General features: G+C 51.9%; 1 protein-coding gene across 1 annotated transcript; it reads left to right on the forward strand.

Annotated features, from left to right (window-relative positions):
- Positions 1 to 1,948: 1,948 nt before the first annotated feature.
- Positions 1,949 to 20,948, forward strand: EDN3 (endothelin 3; the record flags this gene model as incomplete). Its single annotated transcript, XM_080687018.1, has 5 exons — positions 1,949 to 2,000; positions 2,617 to 2,863; positions 18,519 to 18,692; positions 18,896 to 18,976; positions 20,912 to 20,948. The coding sequence occupies 5 exons, from the start codon at positions 1,949 to 1,951 to the stop codon at positions 20,946 to 20,948; spliced, it is 591 nt and encodes a 196-aa protein (XP_080543144.1).
- Positions 20,949 to 21,256: the final 308 nt, after the last annotated feature.

The raw sequence follows: 21,256 nt of genomic DNA on the forward strand, positions 1-21,256 counted from the left end.
TCTATCACTCTCCACTCCTTGACTTGGACTCAAGGACTAGAAGAATGGGAGGGGCCTGGTCAGGGGACTGAGCTGATGCTTGACTACTATTTTAGTTACAATGGCTCTGCAACAAGTCACCCAAAATTGAGTGGTCCAAAACAACCATTCATCATGCCCATGGGTTTTGTGGGTCAGAATTCGGACAGGGCACAGTTAGGGCAGCTAGTCCTCAGTTGGAAGCTTTGAAGGCTGGGGCCTCCAGTCATCTGAGCTCATTCATTTACATATTAGTGGTTGGCATTGGCTGTTGGCTGGGAGACCTCAGTGTCTCTCCATGTAGGTTTCTCCATCTCCATGTGAACACTCCACGTGGGGGCTTGTTTGAGCTTCCTCCCAGCATGGTGGCTCAATCCAGAGGGCAAATGTCCCAAGAGTGAGAGCCAGGTGAAAATTGTAGCACCTTTTATGACTTTATCCCAGAAGTCATTCTTATCACTTTCGTTGCACTGTTTTTTAGAAGTAGGTCGGTCATTCAGGCTAAAGAGGATGGGGGTGGTATTCAACACCACATTTTATGGGAGGAGTGTCAAAGGATTTCAGACATGTTTTAAGTCGAAAATGGCCTGAGACATGACTAGCATCTGCAGGGCCTCAGACCTGTTTCTATTCCTCCTTGTGGCCTGTGACTCCCTGCTGTGTCCTGGGTTCCCCCAGAAGGCCCCTTCCAATCCAATCCAAGCAGGTAGGGTAGGCAGTGGCGGGGAGGGAACTGCCCGATGAAATTGGGAGCACTGCCCCTCCTTATGGTCCTTCCGTCTGCTCAGGGAACGCTGCTAAGGAGGGACTATAAGGGCTTCTTGGTGTCCTCAGGAGTCAGCATCCAGGGCCTAATCCGTGGGAAGCATTCATTCATTCATTCATTCATGCATTCATGCATTCATCCATTTACCCACAAATCTTTCGTGACTACTTCCTATGTGCCCAGGGACAGGTCTTAGCACAGATGGCCTTGGTAAAGAACAAAATAGACCAGCCCTCCTGTTCTGGGCATGCTTCATGCTGAAGACAGGTCCCGGGTGGGCTGGGAGAGCAGCCAGCACGTGGACTTCCAAGGAGGGGACTTGCCTCTCTCCGAAGCCACCTCTCTGTGCAGGGTCCATAAGCAAGTCCAGGCCACCCCAGGACCGCTAACCCTGCCTGGTTGACTTTGCTCCCAGCTAGTGCCCACACCCACTGGCTCTGAGCTCCTGGGAGAGGCAGGGAGACAAGCCAGTGCCCTGAGTCACGAGTGTAAAGTACGGCCAGGCAGGCAGGCCTTGTGCAAGGACTGTAAGGTGTCATTAGGTGAACAGTGGGACAAGTCGCTTTCCCTTAGCCCCTGAAGTGAAAGATAGCAGCCTTTCTGCGCACCCTTCTATCTTGCCTCTTCCTTCGGGGGTGGGAGCTGCAGGTCCTGGGGCAGCAGAGCAGCGAGCAGAGGCAGTGTGAATGCGAGTGTGTGCCCATGTCTGTGTGTGAGTGTGTGTGTGTGTGTGTGTGTTCGTGTGGCCTCCCAGCAGCTGTCCCGGCCCACACCCCAGTGCACCCGCCTGCGCACGGCCCCCACCCCTTGCCGTGCTGGGTGCGCTGCGGGGCTGCTGTGCTCCGTGCTTCCTCAGGGCTAGGAGACCCCCGGAGCCCGGGTTCAAAGGCCCGGCGCACAGCTCCAGCCCTCTGGGGGGCGGGGAGGCGAGGGGGTGGTGCGGGAGCCAGAAAAGCCTGAGCCCACAGCCGGCCGCCCTGCGCAGGGATGGGCAGCGTGCTCTGAAGTTTGTGACCACTGCAGCCAACTCCTGGCGGGAGCGGGGACCCAGCAAGTGAGAGGCCCTCCTCAAACCCCACAGCTGGAGGGTGAGGCCCGAGAGCCCTTCTGGAGCCACAGGAGTGCGTCCTCCAGGCCCGGTGCTCCCGCGCCTGATCTGGGTTCATGGAGCTGGAGTTGTGGCTACTCTTCGGGCTCACAGTGACCTCCGCTGCAGGTAAAAGCGGGGCGGGGCGGGACGCCTCTTCTGGCGCGAGCGCACACAAAAGGACGCTGGGGCTGGGGGGCACAGGGAAGGGTGCATTGCGGGGAGCAGCCTTTTGCCTGGGCTCGCCATCCCTGGAAGCTCCTGGGGGGAGATTGGGGGAGAACCGGGAGCACAGACTACCCCAGGGGCTCTGGAAGTTGCATGTAGCCCATGCACAGACTGGAGACCTGTGGCCCGATCTGCCTCCGCCAGTTTTTCATTAAATTGGAACTTTTCAAAAAGTTTGCAATCCCTTCAGAAACTGCAAAATGATTGCAAAGTTTTGAGAAAGCATGCAAAATGCTTGCAAGTTTCCAGTGGGTGCAAATAGCTTGCAGACTTTGCAGAAAGTGAAAATAGCTTGCAAGTTGGAGTACACACAGTTTGAGAACTTTTCGGAAACTGGGCACATAGCTTTGCAAACTTTTCAGAACATTTGGCATTGCTTGGAGACTTTCTGGAAAGTGCAACTAGCTTGCAAACTTTGCAGACAGTTTGGGGGTCTTCCTCCGCCAGGATTTTGGAAGTGGAGGCAAGGGGGCATCACACCCAGGAGCTCAGGGGCCCCTCAATCTGCCTCTTTCAGGATTGGTGCCTGGCACCCAGCCTGCAGCCAGATCGGAGGGGGACATCGAGACTGTGGCCAGGACTGAAGTGCAGGGCCCAAGTCCCCGGAGCCCTGGGCAGGAGCAGGGACCAGGTTGGTTTGGGGAGCAGGTGGCCAAGGGGGGCCCTGCACGCCACCGAGTCAGACGCTGCACTTGTTTCACCTACAAGGACAAGGAGTGTGTCTACTATTGCCACCTGGACATCATCTGGATCAATACCCCTGAGTGAGTGAGCCCTGGGGGTGGAGACGTGCTGGGGGGCGAGGGGGGGGGCGAGGTAAGGGGGTCTTCCTGTGCCAAGCTACAGCTTCACATCCCAGAGAACCTGGTCCCACCCCAGCCCCGTCAGCCCAGAGCCTACCTGGCCCAGAGTTCAGCTCTTGCTGGGTCTCCTGCCAGCCCAGTCCCATCTGTAGGTCAGGATGTGACCCGCATCCCCTGGGAGGGCCTGGCCCTGGAGAAACCCAACCCCAGAGTTTCTGCTCCAGTGGAAGGGGCACCCCCTCCCAGTGACATGAGCCAGCTAGAGGGATTAGATACCTGAGAAGTCCCTCTGAGGTGGAGGAAGCCCCGAAAGTATCTCCTGCCCCAGGGGCTGCGGGGCCATCGCCCCTCCTGACCCTGTCGGGCTCCAAAGAGTTTCAAATTCCTTGAGAGCAGCCTGTCCTCAGGGAACAGGGAACTGGGGGTGGGTGGGTGGGTGGGGAGTGGGGGGCTGAGGGGTGGAGGGGGTTTGCAGGGTTGGCAGGGTCTGTGGAACCTGCCATTCAGGGTGAGATTCTCCAGGCTCCTTTCCTCTTAGGGATGGAGGGCGGAGGGGCCCTCCCACGGGCTGGCTTCTGTGGCCCACTGCACCCACTGCTGCAGACAGCCTCCCCGCTCCCCTCCAGGCCCTAAGGACTCTCTGGGTCCTGGGTCTGCCCACTGTGAAGCTGACCTTCACCCAGGCCATGGGCAGTGCTCTGCTGGGAGGGGCTGCTGGTTTCCCCGCTCACTCCCTCAGGGCAGAGTACCTGGTTTATCCTGGGCCAGGCCCTCCCAGGGGATGCAGGTCACACCCTGGCCTACAGATGGGACTGGGTTGGCAGGAGACCTAGCAAGAGCTGAAGCTTCGTCCTGCAGCAGGGAGGGTGGGCCTTGGCCTCCTGGTCTCTTAAATCTGGTGCGTTTCATACCCTGCGTGGTCTTGGGATCTCTCAGGACTCCCAGCACCCTGCTAGGGCTTCTTCTCGAGTAGCTGCTGTGAACGGGAACCCTGGGCTGAAAGGCAGCTCTGTCACGCCCCTCATGGTTTCCTCCATCCCAAGCCAATTCACCTCTGAGCAACCTGGCGACACCTCGGATGGGCTTACTTGCCACCTTGCTCCGTGGACTCCTGGAGAAAGAAATGCAGAGCAGGGTGAGCCCAGGGATCGGCTGTCTTTCAAACCAGGCGGCTTTACAGCGAGCCCTCTGACGGCATCTGGGATAGACATGGAAGTCCCCCTTTATGCCAGAATGGCAGACAGGGCAGCTCACCCAGCAACTGGACTCAGGCACAGGTTCCGGGGCACAGAAGGATCCACCCTCGGTTTGATGCTCTGTTGTTGTTGTCTTGAACTTCTTAATTCTTTCTGAACCAGAAGGTCCATGCTTGCATTTCATCCTGGGCCCCGCAAATCACATAGCCCTTCCTGATGCTGAATGGGCTTGCCGGGCTGCGTGTGCTCAGGCCTCTACACACAGTCAGTCCGCAGCAGGGAGGATGGCAGCCGCCCTGTTAGCTTCCCTTTGAGGGGCTCCTAGACCAGGCTGCCATCGATTGCCTTCTGCCCTCGGAGAGTGGTCAGGGTCACCTTTTCTTATATCCCCATCGCCCTGACACTTGCCACGCTTCTGATCCTCCTGGCATTGCGATCTGACCAAATGAGTGTCTCAGAACCCAGCACTCAGGGCAGTCAACTGAGGGGCTGGGTCTTGCCTTGGCAAGTATCCCAAGCTGTGGATTCATCTAGAAAGAGAAGGAAGGAAGTCCCCTGAGTTAGGGGCAGGGGGCCTGGGGCAGAGGGGAGCAGGAGGGAGGAGAGAATTCGGAGACCACCTGGGTCCTCTGCCCGTTCCCAAGCCCCCTAGCTGATTGCTGACATGCATCGGAGGCTAGGCCAACCCCTGCCCTCTGTGGGAACCCTGGCCCTTCATTTCGAGTGGCTTGCATGCTGAGGCGAAGCCGGGATCTCCTACTTTTGCCAGGACAGCCAACATGCTGACTTTCCCTCGCAGTGTGATTTACACTTTCCTTTCCCCCTGACCGGGGCCCTTTTTAAACACTAGGAGAGGGATTAAATACGGTGTTTGGGCGTCCTGTGAACTACTCGGGAAACAAAAATGACAATAGCCAGACTTGAGCAGTTTGAAGTTAGACAAGCAAAATTATTTTTATAAGGAAGATTTTTCCAGATGGTCTTTCTCTTGTCCTCCTTTCTTTCTTTCCTGCTTTCCTCCCTCCCTCCTTTATTCTTCCTTGCTTTCTTCCTTCCTTCCCCAAACTATTCCTTGATATGTAGATCGGTCCTTTGTTATCTTTAAACCAGGGGTGGGAACCTTTTTCCTGCCAAGGGCCATTTGGGTATTTATAACTATCATTCGAGGGCCATACAAAATTATCAACTTAAAAATTAGCCTGCTCTATTTGGCCAAACATTTAATTAACTCATCCCTAATGCTCTGGCAGGGCCAGACCAAGTGATTTCAAGGACCTTGTGTGGCCGGTGGTCCAGATGCTCCCCACCCTGCCTTAAATTATCTGACAAGTTGCAATGTGTGAAAACGGGCTGTAGGGACAGGGAATGTGGGTTTGGAGAAATGAATCGGAAAAGTTACTCAGTCACACTGAAGGAGCAGCAGTGGCACAGCGAGGTCTTCTCCAGGCCTCTGCCATCACAGCCCCACGTCTCTCTCTTAGCTGCCACCCCCTCTTCTTTATCAGACCCTCCTGGTGTCCCAGAACTCCTCCAGAGTGTGATTTCCTTCCTGTCCCAGCTTCTGGCTGCTCTGAGAACCCAGAGCATCTTGATCCTCATGCTTAAGTAAGTCTTGAACTTGGGGTGATTCTCAGCTTTGGCAGTCTTTCCTCTTACTGCTCATTCAGTCGGCAGCAGAGATGGATCAGCCATCTCCTTTATTCAGGAAGGATGTCTGCAGGGGTGCAGGCTTGCTGTGAGTGTAGTCCTCCATGCCACAGTTAAGGACCTAAAAGCCTACTTAGCAGGAGGATGCTGGGGTTTGTGCTGAGATCTGCTCTGCATCTCGTGTGGAGAGTTGATGTCCGGTTCAGGCCCAAGAGACCCGTTACTCCCTGACTATCTTCTGGGTGTAAGATCTGTGGTTCTCTGGTTCTCCCAGGTTTTCCCACACACTCAGCTCTTCCAGACTGAGCTGGGCCAGCCCTTTCCACCAGCACGCGGCCCACACGAGAGCTCTGGCCAAGTCCTGCTGGTGCTTCCCTGGCTTTGCTGTTGCTGGCTTTCTGGTGTGCATGGCTTTCTCCCAGAAATAAGGCTTCTTGTTCTAGGGGCATGGATGCTCACCACAGGCCCGCACCTTTCTGCAGTCCGGTGTGGGAGTAGGGATTTTCCCAGTGATGGTGCACATAGCTTCCATTGTATCCTCCAGAAGGTCCATGGCCCCCAAAGAGGAACCCAGGTTGTCTGGCATCTGCCCTTCTTGTCCCTGTTGGAGGCAGCTGAGATTGTCTGATTTCATGACTTTCCTTAGCCACTCACCCAGCTGGAGAGCGGAGCTAGCCCATCGAATGGCTGATGGAGCTTCAGGACACCCAGCAGGATCCACTGTGTTCCTCCCCACTTTGTTCCCAAGAATGGAGGGGACCTGCCATCTGTTAATCCCTCCTAGGACACAATGAGGGGAGCATCGTGATGCTATAACAGTGACTGTGGTTTTCAAAGCTCTGAGCCACATGGGCTGGAAAGTAGGAATGGATTTATAAAAAGAGCAGAGCAGAGTGGTAGAAGTCATGACTGTGCTGGACAACTGGGAATGCACAGACCCTCAGGGGAGACCCCAGCCCCCGGAGCTCTGACTCACATGTGGCCTGGGGGCGCTACCCTCTCGCTGCAGCCCCTGGAGGGTGCAGACACCAGTTGGGTTCTAGGATAGTGAACAGCATGGCCACCTCAGCTGCTCCAAAGCCTGTCATGCTGACTCAGCCCAACAGGAATGACCTTCGTTTGGGGGTCTTTTTCTTCCCAAAGAAGGAGAGTAAAAAAGAATAATCATAATTCAACAGATTCACCTTTGCCCCCTGTGTTGTCTAAGAAAAGTGTGTCAGCATGTTTCCAAGAAGGGACCTTCCAAATTGTAGGCCATCCCGGTGGAATGGAAGGACCTGGAACCCCAGCCTCCTGCTGACATGAGCTCAGCCATGCACCTACTATGTGATTTCAGGGACCCAGTAACAGTCACCCCACTGTGAGCCAGGACAGAATATTGTTGATGGAGATGCAGATGTGGAGGCAGAGGGACAGTGTTTCTAGCCGTCATGATAATCACGGCAATGCAGATGGTGATGGTGGCAGCGTTGATGTTGACTGTGATGTGTACGAGGAAAGATGCTTGAGGATGGTATGAGAAAGTCTCTAGGACATGCTCAGACAGTGTCTGGAATGTAGTGAGCACTCAGCACCTGGAAGATATGACCGTAAAGTAACCATACAACCTCTGTGCCGGGCCCGGGACCTGCCTGCCGAATCCCACTCTGCTTGGAGGACGCCAGTGAGTAGAAAGTTCCTTCTCAAGTACCACTGAGGTTGGCCTCCTTGGACCATCCAACCATGGTCTTGCCCAGCCTCCTAGAGGGCTCAGTGGGAGGCCTGTTAGCATCCGATTTGCATACAGAGCCTGGGAAAGGTGTGCCAGGCTGCTGAACTGATAAGCAGCTTGATAGGGATGCTGGTGGCCAAAGGTTGTTCCCGGCTCACTGAGATCTGGTCCCACCCTGTGTGTCCCTCCTTCCTTGTTTTCTGTTGCTTCCTGCTCACCTGGGGACATACTGGAGTGTTTGTGGAAGGAAACCTGATGTTCTCTGAAGCCACTGGCCTGGGTTCTCCCTGCTAATGGGGAGGCGAGCAGTGACTGGGGTCTGGCATTGCAGGCAAATTTGAATGATCTGTTGAGAGCCTTTTTGCTAAAGGCCTGGCACTGAGATCTTGGTCGGGTCTGTCTGCATTCTTATGCTCATAGCTGGCTAGTCCAGCAGAGCAAACGTGATGCCTTGTGTTATGCAGACTGAGGACCTCATGGGCCCTGAGGCCCTCATTTCCAGTGTCACCCAGCACTGCCCAGGACCTGAAGTGTGGGTCACCAGGAAGCGGTCCCAGGAAATACTATGGGCATCTGTTTGTGGAAAATGATCTATAAATATAAAAACCTAAGTGACCATCGCAACCAAACGGACGACCAAACAGGCTGCATGGGGCGACCATGCCGGCAGGTGGGGCAGTTAGGGGTGATCAGGCAGGCAGGCAGGTGAGCAGTTAGGAGCCAGTGGTCCCAGATTGTGAGAAGGATGTCCGACTGCCGGTTTAGGCCCGATCCCTAAACCGACAGTCGGATATCCCCCGAGGGGTCCCGGATTGGAGAGGGTGCAGTCTGGGCTGAGGGGACCCCTCCCCATGCATGAATTTTGTGCACCAGGCCTCTAGTAAATAGATAAGGATGTGTAAGAGAAGATGATGCTGGCCAGGCTGAGAATGATCTTGAACTCAGGGCCTGACTGATGGTGGTTTTATTTTATAAGTTTTTCCCTCCCATTCCTCCATTTCTGTCTCCTCCTTAGAAATCTAGTACGTATTTAGATCCTGATTTTGAGTTCGAGTAGTATATCTCTTAGAACCGTGGTCGGCAAACTGCAACTTGCAAGCCACATGCGGCTCTTTGGCCCCTTGAGTGTGGCTCTTCCACAAAATACCACAGCCTGGGCGAGTCTATTTTGAAGAAGTGGCTTTAGAAGAAGTTTAAGTTTAAAAAATTTGGATCTCAAAAGAAATTTCAATCGTACTGTTGATATTTGGCTCTGTTGACTAATGAGTTTGCCGACCACTGTCTTAAAACATTTCGCAGCAAAACCTGTCTTTAAAATGTGAGGGCCTTCGGGCTACATTTCAGAGTTTGCTACTGAGGTCTGCTCACACCATGACCTTTCTGCTGGGGTCACTCAGCCTGAAAGCCCCCTTTTCTGCCCCAGAGGTGTCTCAGTAGGTGAGGAGCTGTGCAGGTGCGAAGCCAAGCTTAGTTGAAAGGCAGCTGATCCCTCCTGGATAAGAAAGAGTGGCTTGAGGCTGGAGCTGTTTCATTTGCACTCAGAAAACTTGGTACAAAGCGGTTGTGACCCTGCGTGACCCCAGAGGGCAATTTGGATTTCTGCGAGATGAAAGGGATGTTGCAGCTCAGAACTTGGCCTTAAATCTGGAGACAGATAAAAGGCTGTGGCATCTCTAGTGCAGTTTATTCCTGCTAGAATTTAAAACAAAGGACTCAGGAAGGCGAACAGTGCTTTCCTGGAGGAGGCCCCACGGCTGTGCTGGGGTCTGTGCGTGTTATCTCTCTGGCTCTGGGTCCTGCACTGGATATGAGCACCTCAGCGCATCGCAGCGCCTGGAGCGGCCCCTCCCTCCTGCAGGTGCCTTTCGAGCACCTGCTGTCCTTCTATGTCATTCTTCGAATGCAAATGGAGTTCTTTAAAATGAGGCATGCACACACACACGCAGGCACACGCACTTTCTCACTATTTTGAATAGGAACCAATTTTATTTTAGAAACTAAATCCAGATAGTGGCTGCAATATGGATGAGCTGCTGGCCCAGACAGTACCTGGGATGCTTCCAGTTCCTGCTCATCTATGAAGTGCCCCAGGAATGGACAAGCAGGATGGGGTGTCCAGTTGCCAAGAGCTTTTGGAGAACTTGGTCGTGAGAGGCCCGGAGGCACAGACCTTGGGGCTCTTCTGGCCGCAGGGCCGATGCAGCAGGGGCCTGGATGAACAGTAGCCCTAGAGCAGGGTGGCAGGGCCCTGGGCCCTGGCCAGTCATTTCAAAAGCAGAAACATCCATTTCAGGAGGAAGGTGGGAGGCCGGTACCGTGGGGCACCGCAGTTCTGTCTCAGCAATGGCACGAACAGCCACAGTGGACAGCCGCGCCCTCGCCTGGGCAGCGTGAGCAGCTCTGCTGCAAGTCAGAAGCGAGCCGGTGAGCAGGTGGCATGTGCGTGCCTTTTTGGGAGTTTTATAGCTCTGCTTTCCATCGGTTTCTTGCGGGGTCGAGAACAGGGTGAGGCGAGGGATTCTCTCTCTCTCTCTCTCTCTCAGGAGCAAACTAAGAAGATGCCAAAAAGTCAGCAGCAAAGAAATAAAAGTTACTGTATTGATTAGAAGAAAAAATCAAAATTAGTGCAGAACTTTCATGATTGATAAAATATCAACATTTTTCATAGCGGCAGCATCTGCGCTTTCCCGGCTTCCCTTAGCCACCCCACCCTAATCCCAGTCCTGGCTCTTGTTTGGAGATAAAGCGTGTGTCTCGTCAGGGACTCAAGTCTTCGTAGGAGACAGATGACCACTGGCTCACAGCTACCAAAAGGAAGTGACATCAACCGCGAGCTATTCCACTGGGAGGACAGTGAGTGTCTGTGTCACCCTTGGTTGCGAGTGCTCCTAGGACTTGTGTCTTCAGGTGAATCTCCTGGAAATGAGCAAGGGTGTCGGCTCATGCTTCCTGTGCGTTACTGAAAGGGATGTGTACGTTTTTGAAAAACCCCTCTACAAACACCCCCGCCTTACAAACAATACCTGCTCCTTCTTTTACCCCGTCTGTTTCCACGGCTGGGAACTATTTCGGGCCCCATCTGTCTGCAGCTTTGCATAAAGTTATAATGAGGCTGTGCCAGACAGATGTGCGGTCTCATGCCTACACTGGACCTGGAATTCCTCAGGGTCACTGGGCCTGGGGGTGGAACTCCAGCCTGACTCAGGGGGACACATTTGGGTTGTACCAGTGGGAGGGACCCCAGCTAATCTGGAGGGTTCTGTAGACGTTGTCATTTCCCCAGGGATCAGAGCAGTTTGTGGCTTTAAATTTTTTTTGAGCTGTAACACTTCAAAGTCTCACGCTGCACAACAAACTCAGAAGGGTTTTTCCTTCGACCTCTATGCTTCCATTAAACGTCCTTCCGTGTGTGTGCACCGCATTTGGGAAGACTGTGTCTGTGTCCCGGTGAGCGATGGATGATACAGTCTGTGGCTTTGGGGTTATTCAGCTTAGTTATATGGTAACAGGACATGGAAGCTTTCTAAATACAGTTGTGGGGGTCCTGGGGACCTCTTATCTTGATGGAGACAGAAACCCCACACTCGCTTATGGCTTTATTGCTGGGAGGAAGGGCAGGGGCCTGCTCCGTGGTGGCCTAGAAGTCATGGGTAATTCAGACCTCCTCCCTCCCTATCTCCCTCCCTCCCTTCCTTCCTTCCTCCCTTCCTTCCCTTTTCCTCCCTTCCTCTCCCTTCATCCCCTCTTTCCTTACCTCCCTCTCCCCTTTTTTCCTTCCTGCCTTCCTTCCCTTTTCCTCCCTTCCTCCCTTCCTTCCTTCCTCCCTTCCTTCCCTTTTCCTCCCTTCCTCTCCCTTCATCCCCTCTTTCCTTACCTCCCTCTCCCCTTTTTTCCTTCCTGCCTTCCTTCCCTTTTCCTCCCTTCCTCCCTTCCTTCCTTCCTCCCTTCCTTCCCTTTTCCTCCCTTCCTCTCCCTTCATCCCCTCTTTCCTTACCTCCCTCTCCCCTTTTTTCCTTCCTTTCTTCCTTCCTTCCCTTTTCCTCCCTCCCTCCCTTCCTTCCTTTCTCCCTTCCTTCCCTTTCCTTTCCTTCCTCCACCAGCTGTCCTGGATGCAGAGGTGAACAAGGTAGAAATGGTCTGTGATTCTGGGTGGACAGGGTCCAGCTGTGTCCATCCTGGGGACAAGAAGGAAGCCACCCCTGTGGCACAGGTACAGAAATGACCCCTGTTCCGGGTCTGTTGGTGGGGGTCAGTGCCCAACTCTCTTTGAACATGGATATGATTCTGGTAAAATTCCCAAACTGTTAAGTCCAGCATAAACGCAAAAGTTGTTGTTGGTTGGTTTTGTGTTTTTTTTTTTTTTTTTTTTTTTTTTTTTGGGGGGGGGGGTGGTCCTTAAAAAAGTTAACCACTAACTCACAGTACATTGTTCATTCTTTTGATATTTTCTGATATTTTTGGCTTTTTCAAGGGCTGAGTGGGGGTTGGATGAGTAGTCTGCCTTGAGGTCTTCCAACCTAAAAATGCTAGAATTTTCTGCAGTGGAAGTAGAGCTACAAATGGCCAGTTCACTCTATAGTGTCTGTGGGCATAAAGTTTGGGTTATGTTCTTTAGAAGCAGAGAGTGAGCATGTGTGTTGTCTGTTTGTGAAGCGAGGTCACGGAGGAGCCGTGTGTGCTGGCCTGCTTTCCTTTCCTGGTGGCTGGAAGGGTGCCGAATGGCTGTCTGGCATGAGGCCTAGCCCCAGCAGACTTCCACAGCCTCTGATGAGTGGACAACAAATACATTTGCTGGAGAATAAGACTTTGATGGTCAACCAAGTGTTGGGGGCTGGGGTAGTATGCTTGCTTCCACCTGCGTAAAAGGCAGTCCGATCCAAACCAAACATTTCACAGTGGGCACACCTGGGAAGGAAGGACCCCAGCCAACTGAGGGTGCTGAGCTTTGTTCTGATTCTGAACCATGTTGTGTGTGTGTTTTGTTGCAATGAAGGAAATCTCTTCTTGTCCCTGGCACCTGGGGAGAGCCTGGGTTTTTGTTAAACCTAAGAGATGCTGGTTGCATCAATCTCAAGAAAGTGAGTTTCAGGTCAGCTAGAGGTCACAAGCAACAGAAACCTGGTCCAGCTAACACAGCTTAAAAGAAGTTGTTGGAAAGATACCTGTCACCCACAGACGGGTGGAGAAGCAGCCCCAGGCTCAGAAGGGAGAGATACCAGGACAGGACTGGGGGTCCAGGGATGCAACTGAACAGTACTGAGTACTTTCTGATCTTGAGTTGCTCTCTACTCACTCATCTTGGGAGAGAGAGGGTCCAATTGTCCCACAAGGGTCACCTGGTGAGTTTTCAGGCAGGCAAAGGTTAGGCACAATGATTGACAGTCTCACCAAGACCTCACACAAAATGGAGGGGTAATTCCTAATGACAAAGAGAAGAGATTAGATTTCTGGAGACAAAAACAACCAAAGTTGGCCCCAGGCTCTAAACTTTAGAGTCTGAAGAATTCTGGGCTTTTAAGTCCTTTGAGAGGGGACTTCTATCTCAGAGCTTGTGTTATCCTGTCTCCATGCAACTAAGCCCACTAGATGTTGGTTGAAGTGAATGGATGCTTCTATAGGCGCTGACTGTTCAGCCACTTCTGATAGTGACTCTATCTTGTCTTACTTTAGAACAAAATTCTTAGCCAGCTGTTCTTTCAGATTAAGGTTAAATGATAGCAAACGAAGGCAATCCATACCTCCTTGCCCAGGAAGATATTGCTAAGCTCAAAGAGCAGGTAAGGGGTGCCTTCCAAGGAAGGAATTTAATAAAATCTGAAATTCAGGTGTAGTTAGAAAGTGCACTGGAGTCTGGAAGTTGTTACTCTGGGGACTGGTGAGAAGCGGTAATGACCGCTGGTGCCCAGCAGCTGTAGCTACCTCCTGCCTGCCTGCCTCTCTGCCACTAGGAAACAGGTCACAGGACCACTGGCCCACAGCATCTTACCTTCTGGACAATATGTCCCCTGGACCCAAAGGAAATGCTGCCTTTACTTCCCTTTTCAGGAGGAAAAGTGACTGAAGGAGGTATTGGTCACCTTGACATTTTGCTTGTGATGTAAAAATGTTCTATATGTTGAGGAGAACTTGGAGTTTTTAAAATTGCAAACAACTCTATTTTTACAAATAGTACCAAGTGCTAATTGTGTCACTGTGTCATATGACCTGTCTGGCTTTATTTTACGGGACATCCCACTAGACCAGGGATTGAAAACTCAGATGTCCATGAAGGCCAGACACAAAAGTGAGCAAAGAAGGACAAGTGTAAAGCTACTGGGAGTGGTGGGGACTGGGGCAAAATGGAGTGATAGAGTTCCAGATGATTGCCACATGTTGCAGTGGGGGGTTGGTGTTAGCATAACTTGAAGTTAATCAAGAGAAGCTAGAAATTGGGATGTTCATGTGAAATTTTCAGATTAAAGAACCCCTCTGCCAATTGAATGAAGCCCATAAAATGCCAATTTACTGACCTCTGTACTAATTTAAGACTGTGTGGCCCTGCCCGGTTGTTCAGTGGTTAGAGCATTGGCCCAAGGACCAAATGGTCACAAGTTCAAGTCCCAGTCAAGGGCACATACCTGGGTTGCATGTTTGATCCCCAGCCCAGGTTGGGGTGCATGTAAGAGGCAGCCAATCCATGTGTCTCTCTCACATGTCTGTCTGTCTGTCTGTCTGTCTGTCTCTCTTCCCCTCCCTCCTTCCCTTCCATTCTCTCTAAAAACCAATAGAAAAGAAACATTCTCAGGTGAAGATAACAAAACAAAGACTTTGTGTGTACAAGGCCACTTGTCTGTCTTGTTCTCAGATATTGACTCAGAGTCTAGTCCAGGGCCTGCTTATCAAAAAACACTTGGCAGTTACTTGTTGAATGCCATTCAGTATGAGGCTGAAAAGTGGGTTTTTGAGGGAGTGACAGTTTGATAACTTCCCTGAGACTTTGGAATTTGGCTAGTGAAGCTCTTTGTGTTGCCTCTGTGAATATCGGTATCTTTCCTTTAAAATTCTGATCAGAAAAGTGGAGATCATTAATTCATTTATGAAAAGACAGCACTGAATTTAAAAACAGAATCTTAAAAAAATACAGGAAGTCAGCTTATTTAAAAAGTTCTTGCAGAGAGAAAGAAAATGTTTTCAGTATGATGCTGCAGATAAAGAATGAATACGGGAGATTTCGAAGGTTAATGTTTAATAACGTTTATATGTGACATTTGGGGAAAAGTGGCGAAGAAGGAGCATGGTGATAAATAAGACTCCGACATCACCATCACCGAGCAAATAATGAATGTTCTGACTATGTACGTTGGGGGGCAATTTATCACGTAAAGACACCGCAGGAGACGTTGCATCTGCAAGTGTGCTGGAGGGCTGTCTTGTTTTGTCTAAGAGCATCTGGGTTCATCTCATCTGCTTGTCTTTAGTATGGAGCTCTGAGTTATAACTGCAACACTCACAGATTGAAGAGCTGCCTACCTTGATTAAGAACTGCATTCTCCAAACCCTATAGGCTAAAACAATTGGGCAGAGAGTAAAAAGTCAAAGGTTCTCAGCCGTTTTAACTGCTTTTTCATGGTTCCACCATTAGGTCTTTCCAGTTCACCATTCAAAAAGCAGCAAATGCCAAAGAGTCGCCAGACAACTGAAATACAAGTGCTTATTAGACAGGCCATGTGGAATGATGGGCCAGCCAAAAGGAAGGGTGGCAAAGAATGGCATTGCCAAATGGCTCTCCAGTTCTTTGCTACCCTTACCTCTCTTTATTGCTTAGTCACACACCTCAAATGCAGGCTTGGTAGAGGGGATGTTTCTGCCTGATACAACTGACTTGAATTCCCAGACCAAATAAGCAACAAGAGTAGCTAACATTGCCTTACTGGTAACTCCTGGTAAGTATTTACCATGCAGTGACATGTCTCATCCAATGTGTCCCACAACCCTTTTGTAGATCAGGAAAGTGTTGACAGGGTGGAGTGACCATCATGTAAGTGTTTTACAACATAATGATGGAGTTAACAGATAACCTTCCTCTGCACTCTGTGTACCTTGCACATACCTGTATATGCTGGCTTGTAATGTTTCCTTTACCTGCTTTCATGCTCCAGTAGCATGTGAATGCCTGAAGGCACAGACATGCATATACCTTTCTGTATCTCAAAAACACTTAGAATGATACTGGGTATTTCTCTCTCTCTCTCTCCCCATATATATATAATGCTTGACTAATGTTGGAGTTCTTTGTAGTGGAATTTTGTAGTTATTGAACATTTTAGGTTGGAAAGTATCTTGAGTTGTTGGACTAGATTATCTCACACTTAGTTACCAGCTGCTCAAACAGGGGCCTCCATTTGTCCAACCTGGTGCTAAGTTGATGGAAGATACAAAAGAAGAAGACCTGCCTCCTACTTGTGAGGAGCCGGTGATCTACTCTTAGAGCTGGTTAAGCATGACCCTGCCCTGGTCCCTATGGGCTCAAGGGCTGCCTCTGCCCCTCCTCTGGCCATGTCTGCAACCCCATTGCTAGGAGTCTATAGGACTAAAACTCACATACTGTCCCTTCTAGACTATGTTCCATATTCAGGATCCTGGATTCTCATATCCAAATATCCCCAGGTCCACTTCCAGGGTTCAACACCCAGGGAGAGAACAGGGCTCCGGGTATATATCCCGAGTCTACAGAGTGGCCAAGGGGCATCGGCTGGTGAGATGAGGGGCAGCTGGAGATTGGGGTGCGTCTTATGGGGGTGGATGAGCCCCCCTGGCTGTGGGATGGAGCAGTATGAAGAGAAGGTGCTGAATCTCCTTAGTCTGCCATCTTTCAACACAAACTCCAAGGACCCTTGGAACGCTAAATTCAAGACTGATCTTGCAAGGCGTTTTGAGGCCATATTTGTTCAGGTACAAGGATAGAAAAGTCTTATTTAAGAGCTTATCAGATAGATTTACAACCAGTCAGTTTTGTACCTGTGGGAGGTGGGATCCATGGATCTGGAACTTCCATTAGGGTGGGTCCCAGGTCGGCCAGCAGAGTGCACACATCAAACACCTGTGCTGGGAGCAGGTTCCACCTCTCCCTGTGGGAAAGGACGGAGTCCTGCCCTAACCCTTTGCATGCTAGCTCTTTGCCCTTGGCGGCTGGTAGAGCACCTAGCATCTCTCTATTAACAAAGACCGCATTGCCCGCTTCTTACCTGAAACACCCAGAGTTTTCACAGAGGTTGTAGAGTTCCACACACGGAATGGCATGATTGGCTGAGGGCAATTCCGGAACGGAGGTCTCGCTGTCGATGGGAAAGTGGGAGCTTTGTTTTTCCTTGTGTGTGACTTTCACCAAGAAAGGGGGACTGGGCTTAATGTCAGCACTGGGAGATTTAATGTGGCCCCATGACTGGAAAAATGCATCTCGAACCAAATCCTGCCTCACAACAGTGTCTGCAATGTCTGGCCACCCCCACCCCCACCCCCATTTCCCATTCCTCAAGAAAAATATTGTGTTTTTCTTGCAAAGGTGACGCTCAGAACAGAACTGGACCCCGCCTACTTTCTCCAGCTGGTGAGCTCAGATTGCTCTGCACTGGGCCAGCCTCAGTCAGAGGGAAAGCTGCCACGGGTGACAGATAATACTTGGTGGCGCTCCGCAGCCTAGCCCAGCAGGGAGGAAGTGGGGTCCAGGCATCAGGTCACGATGGGGCACCACCCACTTTGCCTCATCATCCCAACAATGCTCCATGGCATGTGTTTCAAATTAAAGTAAATTCAATTTGATTTGACCTTGACAGTGGGGAGAGGATGTCAGATGCCCCTTTGAGGTGGATGATTGGTGAGACTCTGGGGTGGGGGTCTCAGAAAACAAGGCGGTCCGTGTTGGGGACTGGCAGGAAAACTGAGACTTATTGGAAAAGTGACTTTGGCCACTTAAGTTTCCTCTGCTTATTGGTAATTTATCCTCTGAATCTTGTTCAATGGTCCTAATGAGCTAAGCATCTGCTTTGAACATCCCCCCGGCGCTGCCTGAGCCCTGCCTGCTCTGCAGAGGACACTGCGGATGCTCTCGCTCGAGCGTAAACATGGTCTAATCCTTACTGTTCTGAATGGCACAGGTACCTCCTCCCAGCTCCAACCATAAACGAAACTGGTAAACAGTTTTAGGCTTTTTCTTCTTAGGCCTTTTCCCAAGGCGGGTCCTGTCATCGGCCGCCCTCACAGGCACGAAGGGTCCTCTGAAGTTTGTCTCTTCGAGGCAGCGACGTTTGAGGCCAGGATGCGTTTCTACGGCCATATTTGCATGGTTGTTGACGGTCAGTGCTGGCTGCAAGGCTGGCGTGGGCACTGAAGAAACTTGAGGACAGCCCTAGCCAGTTTGGCTCGGTGGATAGAGCGTCAGCCTGCAGACCAAAGGGTCCCGGGTTCGATTCCGGTCAAGGGCATGGACCCTTGTCGGGGCTCATGCAGGAGGCAACCAATCAATGTGTTTCTCTCACATCGATATTTCTCTCTGTCTCTCCCTCTCTCTTCCACTCATGGAAAAATCTTCGGGTGAGGAATGAATGAATGAATGAATGAATGAATGAATAGATTCCAGGACAGGCGGGTGGTGCCAGGCTGCGGGTTAGGAAAGTGTCACTTTGGGATTATTGGGCCCAGCATGCGGGTCAATGGGAAGGTCTGTGCTGGGGTTTGGGTGGGGAAGGAAACTAGAACTACCCAGCAAAGGTGGTGACTAGGAAAGACCGAAGGGTCCATGTGCTCAGACGAGGTGTCTGCTCCCCCACACTGTCCCTCCCCCCAGCCTGGCTGCAGGAGGGTGTGGAGATGTCCTCCTCTAGCTCCCCCGGCCCTCCTCACCTCTCCATCTGGGGCCCCAGCACACTTTCTGAGTGGTAATAAGAGGTGAACAGTCCACTCCAGAAGCATCCTCAGACCCAAAGTGCAGGGGCAGGGTGGAGACCCCAGGCCCTGAGACATCGCCAGGCTGCATGGCTCGTGCGTCCCGCCAGGACCCGGACACTGACTGCTCTGTGCTTTGCAGACAGACTGTGCCCTATGGACTGTCCAGCTACCGAGGACACGCCCGCAGCAGGAGGTCCACAGCGCCGTTTCCGCAGAGCCCACAGCCCTCGAAGTGGACGCTGCGCTGTGCTTGTGCGGCGAGCCATGACCCCTCCTGCGAGCGTTTCTGCACCGGAACCCTGGCTGTCAGCAGGTACGGCACCCCGTCTAGTTGAATCATTCCCAGGTGTCAGTGGTCCTGGGGCAGGTGAGGCCGGGACGCCTAGCTGGAGTACAGGGGGTGTCTATGCCCTGACTGCGGTCCGCCTGCTGGGAAGAGGAAGTTATAACTTGACACTGGAAAACCAGCCACAATGAAATGCAGGTGGCTTCATTAAACCAGCTCTCTCCCCACAGGAACTCAGGTGCCGAAGAAGAACTGGACCAAGGAGAGGCAGTACTGGCCGGCGGGGTGGACAGAAGCTCGCATCCGAGGAGGTGACAGTGCTTTCCCAGGCGTTGCACCTTCGAGGGCACATGGGGGCGGGGATGGCATCTGGCCTGGAGGTGGCCAGTGGGAACCTCACTGCACATGGGTTGCCCCATATCAGGCAGGCAGGGTGCCTTTGGTAAGTTGTCTCTGGGGACAGAGCAGGCCAGGGCTGTGGACAGCCACTCCTTGCCCTGCCCCTGAGCTGACCCCTGGCATCCCTTGTGGCATCAACGCAGTGATGTCCAGCCCTGGAGCTCACTAGACCCGGCAAAGCAAGCTGACCGCTGCCTCTCGGAGCCCTTGCCCATCTCCCCGGGAACACACAACCCAAGGTCTTACAGAAAAACACAAACATTTAGATGATATAGATATAGATATAGATATAGATATAGATATAGATATAGATATAGATAGATATTGCTTTTAAAAAGGAAAGGAGGAGAGAGATAGAAACATCACTGATGAGAGAGAATCATTGATCGGCTGCCTCCTGCATGCCCCACAGTGGGGATGGAGCCTGCAATCCAGGCATGTGCCCTGATCGGGAATCGAACCGTGACCTCCTGGTTCATAGGTAAATACTCAGCCACTGAGCCATGCTGGCTGGGCAAAATAAAACATTTCTTACTTTTCAGCCACTGCCTCAGGATAGAGATGAAGTACATGGCTCCCCAAATTCCTGTTATTTTATTATATTTTGTACCCCCTTGTCTTTTTCATCTGAGATCCTCAGGGTTTCCTGCAGCCAAACTGGATGTATGTGTCTATCTGTCAGATGACCCACCCACACGGCTGCAATGGGTGGTAATTCATGTTTCTGGGAACAGCCTGGAGGTGGCTTGGGTTCCTACAGGGACTGATCAAGGGGAGATTAAACCATGCTCGGTATCCAGGAGGCTTTCCAAATTGGTGGCAGATCGCTCCTCGTGGCCCAGAGAGGGCTCTGTCAGCATTCATAATAAAAGTGGAGAGGGAGGAGGGGGGCTGAGGCAGCAGAGAGAGGTCCCTGGGGAGCATGAGTCAGGCCCCAGCTGGTCCTGTTTTGCCTCTTTATTCTTTCTTCTCTTCTCTTCCTCGCTCCAGACCCAAACTCCTCTTGGCAAGGGAGGGATGTGATTAAAGCCATCCATCCATTGCATCATTTATACATCCCCTCTTGCATTTGCTTAGCAAAGAATTGTTGAGCACCTGCGACACCCCTGGCACTGTTCATGATGCTGGGGACACAGCAGGGAACAAGGCAAAGAGTCTGCCTTCATGGAGCTTAACTAGTGGGGGAAGCAGACGGCAAACAAATACGTAAAATACTGAGTGAGATGCGTGCAGGAGACCAGGGGACCGGGACAGGGAGAGGAAGTGTTGGGGCAGGTAGCAATTTGGATTGTGTAGACAAGGGCACTGGCACGAAGACCTGAAGGAAAAGAGGGGGTGAACCAGAGGGATGAGCGAGGTCCTGGGGTAGGAATGTGTGGGTGTGTTCAAGGACACACGAGGACCCTACCCAGGAAAATCATGGCTTTGCCTTTAGTGCTTTGGTGGCACCATATCCACCAGGGTCTGGAAAGCTCCTGGAAGAAGCTTCACTGGGGCAGAAGAAGTCTTTCCTTATAAACCAGGTCCCCTTCTTTCTTGTAAGACTTGAGCTAGTAATCCCCAGATTCACATTGTCAGAGGGGAGGCTGCGCTGTCCTGCGCTTGTGCTAATCAAAGATGGAACTAGGCTGGGAGAGCTGCTGGCAGCAGTGCCTGCTGGTGTGAAAGTCACACCTTCCTCCGTGTGTGGCAGGCACTGAAATTGCCGAGAAGCACTGGTGAGGAGGATCAGTTCAAAACGGGGAAACAGCTAGACCTGGGGTGGGGAGAAGTTGCCTTTTTTTAGCCAGTAAAGAGACCTTCTATAACACTCTTCCTTTTTCTTTTGCCCTCTTTCTCCAAGATAGGTTGAAGTCCAGGACAGACAGACAGAGCCGTCTTTAGACCTCCACCATCACAGGCTAGCCCAGTGTGGGCCCTGCCTCCACCTGCCATTCCACCTGCTGCCTCTGGAGCCCTCCCAGGAGGCCTGCCCAGCCTGTGTTAGAAAGCCTCAGTTCCTGCCCCCACATGATTCACATTTCTGCCTCTTTGAGGACAAAGAATGAGTTCTGCCTGGGGGAGAAAACCCACCCAGAGGGTCCTCACCTAAACAGTACACCCTTCCCCAAGAATCCCCCATCCAACAGCCCAGTTTCCCTCCTGGGGACAGTGATCCCAGATGTGCCCTGGGCCGGCACCCTCTGTGGCCT

The sequence above is a fragment of the Plecotus auritus genome, assembly GCF_963455305.1.
Source record: "Plecotus auritus genome assembly, chromosome: 8".
NCBI lineage: Eukaryota > Metazoa > Chordata > Mammalia > Chiroptera > Vespertilionidae > Plecotus > Plecotus auritus.